Raw genomic sequence first — 6613 nt, forward strand, 5'->3', positions numbered from 1 at the left:
AGTCAACACTATGACACCTTTACAGGTGGAGTTAACAGCGTCACTGTCACACCTTAACAGCTGGGCTCAACACTGTAACTGTCACCATCACTGTTGCAGCATCACAGCCGGACTCAACAGTGTCACTGTCAGAGCTTTACAGCATCACCATCACTGTGGGGTCACCCCTCTTCACCGAGCTGATACTGTATCATGTGATATAGGAGACCAGGTGAAAAGGCAAGAACATACAGACTATGACCAGTTAATTTCAAAGCCTTTTAATAAATTCTACCTGTAATTCAAAGATCAATTGTCAGATATGTTGAACTGCCAATTATTTCTACTATTAAAACTTTAAGTTTTCTTACACTTGGGAATTACAGCAAAGGCACTTCAAGCAGGCAATGGATGATAAACAAAAGGTTAGTATTAGTTTCACTCTCATCATCCAGAAACCATTGATGGTTGTTAGCAACGGCAAAGATGTTTAAGTGTATGGATGTATATCAGTTGCTCAATTGAGTCTCATCTGGTTCTTCTTCATTCTCTTCAAAATATTCGCCCTCATCAGCTGTAGCGTCTTGATACTGTTGATACTCGGACACCAGATCATTCATATTGCTCTCTGCTTCGGAAAATTCCATTTCGTCCATTCCTTCCCCAGTAAACCAATGCAGGAAAGCCTTTCTGCGGAACATGGCTGCAAACTGCTCTGATATGCGTTTGAACAGTTCCTGGATTGCTGTGCTGTTCCCTATAAAGGTAGAGGCCATTTTGAGTCCTCGGGGCGCGATGTCGCACACAGCCACCTTGACGTTATTAGGGATCCACTCCACAAAGTAGCTGCTATTCTTACTCTGCACAGCGAGCATCTGCTCATCAATCTCCTTCATGGACATGGGACCCCGGAACACAGTGGCTACTGTCAGGTAGCGGCCGTGGCGAGGGTCGCAGGCAGCCATCATGTTCTTGGCATCAAACATCTGCTGGGTGAGCTCAGAGACCGAAAGGGTGCGATACTGTTGGCTGCCCCGGGCAGTGAGAGGGGCAAAGCCAGGCATGAAGAAGTGTAGTCTAGGAAAGGGCACCATGTTCACAGCTAATTTCCTCAGATCAGCATTCAGCTGGCCAGGAAACCTCAAGGAAGTTGTCACCCCACTCATCGTTGCAGACACAAGGTGGTTCAAATCCCCATATGTTGGAGTGGTGAGTTTTAAAGTACGGAAACAGATATCATACAGTGCCTCATTATCGATGCAGTAAGTTTCGTCAGTGTTCTCGACTAACTGATGGACAGATAAGGTAGCGTTGTAAGGCTCGACCACGGTGTCTGAAACTTTGGGCGATGGCATGACACTGAACGTGTTCATTATTCTATCGGGATATTCCTCACGGATTTTGCTGATCAGTAGTGTACCCATTCCAGAGCCGGTGCCCCCTCCCAGTGAATGAGTGAGCTGAAAGCCTTGGAGGCAGTCACAATTTTCGCATTCCTTCCTTAGCACATCCATCACCGAGTCCACCAGCTCTGCACCTTCTGTGTAGTGTCCCTTGGCCCAGTTGTTCCCTGCACCTGTTTGTCCTAATGGCCAGAGAAGAAAGAATTACATATCGACATTTAAAATCACAAATTCTGATTGAACTGCTACATAAAATTTCCAGGAGTTTTTGGTCCATTAGTAGGATCGACACATCAAAATGCAGAAAGAAACACATGCCTTAAAGGTTGTCAATTGCATTTTAATATGACATAAACAACGAACAGAAATAAAAAGAGTCAGGAATCTATGATCACCTCAACCAAGTATTCATTTGTAACCCTTACATATCCTCACATTCTCTTGCCTTGAAATCATCACTACACATTTTAAGGACTTATTATTAGTTGGTTTTGAAAACATTTTCTAAATATTAAAATGCTGAGATTGGTAGAGGATAAAGCATTGAACCAAATGAATGAACTGGATGTCACAAAGGCCTTGAAATCTGTCAAAGGCAGAAAGCATATTCTTTCCAGCAAACCTTTGAGATCTGAGAGGCAACAGAAACATGCCAGTAAAACTCATGGTCACAAGTGGAATGCACAGAGGTCAGAGTGGAACCCGGATTCCTAGAGCTGTGAAGCAGTACTACCAACTGTTAACACAAAGTACACTGCAGATGCTGTGGTCAAATCAAGATGTACAAAAAGGCTGGATAAACTCAGCAGGTTGGGCAGCATCCGTTGAGAGGAGCAGTCAACGTTTTAGGACGAAGGGTCTTGACCCGAAACGTTGACTGCTCCTTGCAACGGATGCTGCCCGACCTGCTGAGTTCATCCAGCTTTTTTGTACTACCAACTGTTGCATCTCTATGCTGCCAATGTTCAGCATACCCCTCCATACCCCAGAAACACCCTATGGAACAGAGGTTCATCTTGCAATGTTGCTTTCCACCACGTGGAAGTCCAGCCACTCACCATTCTGACTTGGAAATATATGTTCCTTCACCGTCACTGGGAATCTCTCCAAGGGCTGCAGTGGTTAAAAAGGGTAGCCCATCACCACCTTCTCAAAGGCATGTAGGAATGGGCAACTAAATGTGACAATCTGCTAGAGGAACTCAGTAAGTCAAACAGCATCTGTGGGGGCAAATGGACCAGCAACATTGCAGGTCAAAACCCTGAATTCGGTCTCCACTGAGTTCTTCCAGTAAATGAGTTGCTCCAGATTGTGGCATCTCTTGTATCTCCCTGGACAATTCAATGCTGGTTTATCCTATGAAGCCCACGTCCCTTGAATTAATACATACTATGTGTTTTAAAATAAACCCACTCCAACCCAGCAGTGGAACAAATGGATTAGTGAGAACTGGTGGCTGGTTTTCTTTGTGTGTTGTTACATGCCTTTTCAGCTCATCCCGAATTATCTGTGGCCCTGAAAATAAACTGCAGTGTGAGCTGAATGGGGCTTACAGTCACACTGCTGAATAAGCTGAACAATTCCAAACTGGCTGCATCAGCCTCACTGTGGTTAGCAGCCAGCCTTTTCAAAAGGGTGATGTGCCGATGAGCACTCCTGCTGCTGCATCATCTCGTTGAACAAAGTCCAGCCAAGAGCACGTGCTTCCCTATACTCTCCAGCACTGCTGGTGAAACAGGATATCTACTTCCGTGTGTGGAACAGAGGTAACTTCCTGAGGTAAATGGCACAAGGCATATTAGAAATAAATCATTTAATTCAGCGAGTAGTTGAAATTTGCAATTGATCATCTGCAGGAAAGCTGGAAACTGAATCAGTGTCTTTTAAAACAAATTAAACTGGCACTAGAGAATAATACGCAGGGGAATAGAACTGGTACAATTCTCTGAGAGGACATCATAGATTCAATGGGCTGAATGGTTTCCTTCTGTGCAACAATTTGATGACTCTATCCAGAGTCTATCTCTGTTTGGAGATCAGCATGGGTGGGGGGACTTGCCAGAGAAAGTTCTTGTAAGCAGACAGTTCCCAGGCCATCTGGTTTATGTAAGGTGCGTTGGAGATGATCCCACATCTCTTCTAAATGGCTCCACAGAAACAGGGAGATCTGTTAGAAATGGAGCACTTACATCTGACAGTGTTTAAAATTAGCTTCTCTCAAAAACAAACTGCACAGACGCGGGTCAAAGACTCACAGTTCTTGAATGCAAGCAAAAGAAATAATTTATCTTAACTGCACCACTTTGAAATCATGTCATTTTGTCTTCTACATTATGCCTATATTTGAAGGCAGCAGAGGAACAGGACTCCACCTCCGAGACTTTAATCCCACCGCTGTAAATCAGATCAGAACCCGTCCCTCCACAATCTGCAAAGTCTCACTGGCTGACAAAGAGCATGACAGCCAAACTGCTTCCATTGAAGTCAGCTAACCAATGATACTGTGTTCAAAACAGGAACTGGCTTGCACTTCCAGAGTCCAGGGAGCTCAGAGAAAAGGCAAAAAGTTACGTGAACTCAAATGCAAAATTCTAGAGGTGTATTTCTTTTTGCCTCATTACATGCAAGATTTATCTCAGCTTTACTTTGTATTCATTAAACCCACTTTGAATTCTTAACAAAATGAAAGGTTGAGTGAGCTAGGGCTTTTCTCTTTGGAGTGGAGGAGGATGAGAGGAATCTTATCGAGGTGTGTAAGATAATGAGAGGCATAGCTAAACCAGCACCTTTTCATAGGATGGCAATAAGAGAGGACATCCTTTCAAAGTGAGTGGAGGAAAGTTTAGGAGAGATGTGAGAGGTAGGTTTTTATACAGAGAGTACTGCATGCCTGGAACGCACTGCCAGGGGTGGTGGTAGAAGCAGATACATTAGGGACATTCACAAGATGCTTAGATAGCCACACAGATGGGAAAAAACAAATGGAATGCTATTGGCAATGTAGAAATGAGGAGTTAGATTGATCATGGGCTGTACTGTGCTGTATTGTTCTATGTTCAAAATAATTTGTGTCTCAGGTTCTTGGCAAACCATAAAAATAAATACAGTTGTGCATTTTGCACTGAATCTGCCAAATTTTAAAACACTTCTTGTTTCCCAGCATGGTGACTGCAGGTTGTAGTAATGGAAGTGCACACCAGCAAAATAAAACTTCAGGATGCAGAGTGGTAAGCTGACCTAGAAAAATCAGGCAACTAAAGGCCATCACTCACAGCTGGATTCTACCTCATCGTGCAGGCTCCCAGCTGGAGCTGCCCACCACCTCTTTGTCTCCACAGACACTCATGGCTCACTGAGTTCCTCCAATGGTTTGTTATATTTTTGATCTGGACCACATCACAGTCCATTTCAGGTTTGTCATTCAACCATATGCACGTATACAGCTAAATGAACCAGCGTTCCCCCAGGGATTACATACAAGATCTTTGGTTAACCAGAATCTCTTGTCTGTCCTAAGCTGTTGCTACACATGGTGCAAGGAAGGACACTTGTCTAGATTCAGTTTCCCAGCCCAATCTTAGCTAAGCACACCTCTTCCCAATGTCCTCTGCAGCAGCTTTGTGACATCCCAGCCCTTAATTAGTCAGTGAGTTCTTTTTCCTAAAGGACTTATTCCAGCCAAGCCTCTTCACTCTCAGAAGTCACCTGTGAGATCAGAGGGAATCCATAGCCATTCTCCTCCCTCCATTCATCTCAGAACAATTGAAACCTTCTAATGTAATATAAACAAGGATCTTTTCAGTGCCACAGGTCAACGCACCCAGGAAACTCACCAAATATGAAATTATCCGGTTTGAAGAGTTGTCCCAAACTCCCCGAGCGAATACTGTCCATCGTCCCCGGCTCCAAATCCAAGAGGATCGCTCTGGGAACATACTTCTGGGCTGCAAGTTTGGTCGATTGCCATGTTAGTGAGAGTCATACACTGAAAGGCAACAGCCGGCGAGCCACCTCCCCACCCGTTGCAATGACTCCCCCTCCCCACCAGAAACTCACACATCGCTTCGTTGTAGTACACGTTGATTCTCTCCAGTTGCAAGCGCGAGTCGCCAATGTAATTGCCCCCGGGATCGATGCCATGCTCGTCGCTAATCACCTCCCAAAACTAGAGCAAAGTAAAGAGAGAGAGAGAAAGAGAATAAACTAGATTTGAGTCTGTGGGTATGGAGACAGTCGCTCCCTGTCTAATCACCAGACTGTCGCGGAGAGGCGCGGGGTCCGGCCCAACTCCAGAATTAGAGTGTATAAATCGCCCAAAATTCCTAACGGAAACTCTAAAGCCCCTCCCAAAAACAACAAATGCTTTTGAGAGATTCCTTCTCCCCTACTACAGGTTTGAAGAGTTTGGGAGGAACTTCAGTGAATACCCAGACGTTCGTTCCCGGGACACGGCAGAAAGAAGTAAACTCGGGATTTTTCCCACCTTGCTCCCGATCTGGTTCCCGCACTGTCCCGCCTGAATGTGAACAATCTCCCGCATGGTGCTCCTCTTCACGGGCTCCGAGTCGACCACTTGTCCTCTGATCCCGATCTTGGGCGGCTCCCTTGGCTCTTTTTTATAGAGTAGGCTCCGAGCCCACCCGCCCGCATTCCTGACAATCCCGCTCAGTCCAAAGGCGGAGCCAACGCAAGGGACATTGAAACCTCCGAATCACTGAGCGGCGGACGCCGCCGGTGGGAGACTTACTGGCCAAGGAGTCCTATGATTCACCGTTCAACCCCTACCAGGGCACTTGAGGAGCTTGGTATAACACAGAGTAGTAGAGCACAAGAACAGGCCCTTCGGCCCACAACAGCTGTGCTGACCATGTTGCCAAACTAAATCTACCTGCCTGTATATGATCCACACCTCTCCATTCTCTGGCTGTTCATGTGTCTCCCTAAAGATCTCTTAAACACCACCGTGATATTGGTGTCCATCACATAAGAAATAGGAGCAGGAGTAGGCCATCTGGCCCGTCGAGCCTGCTCTGCTATTCAATAAGATCAAGGCTGATCTGGCCATGGACTCATCTCTACCTTCCTGCCTTTTCCCCATAACCCTTAATCCACCTACTATGCAAAAACCTATCCAACCTTGTCTTAAATATATTTACTGAGGTAGCCTCCACTGCTTTATTGGGCAGAGAATTCCACAGATTCACCAATCTTAGGGAAAAGCAGTTCCTCCT

The 6613-nt window shown here is 45.5% G+C and overlaps 1 protein-coding gene across 1 annotated transcript; it reads right to left on the reverse strand.

The window, feature by feature from the left end:
- Positions 1-244: 244 nt before the first annotated feature.
- On the reverse strand, positions 245-6033 carry LOC140728371 (tubulin beta-5 chain-like). The gene is made up of 4 exons (XM_073046993.1): positions 5866-6033; positions 5439-5547; positions 5216-5326; positions 245-1564 (listed from the first exon to the last, which is right to left on the reverse strand). Exons 1-4 carry the CDS (start codon positions 5920-5922, stop codon positions 489-491), a joined length of 1353 nt encoding a protein of 450 aa, XP_072903094.1. The 5' UTR covers positions 5923-6033; the 3' UTR covers positions 245-488.
- Between the last annotated feature and the right edge of the window lie 580 nt (positions 6034-6613).

Source organism: Hemitrygon akajei, chromosome 1, assembly GCF_048418815.1.
Source record: "Hemitrygon akajei chromosome 1, sHemAka1.3, whole genome shotgun sequence".
NCBI lineage: Eukaryota > Metazoa > Chordata > Chondrichthyes > Myliobatiformes > Dasyatidae > Hemitrygon > Hemitrygon akajei.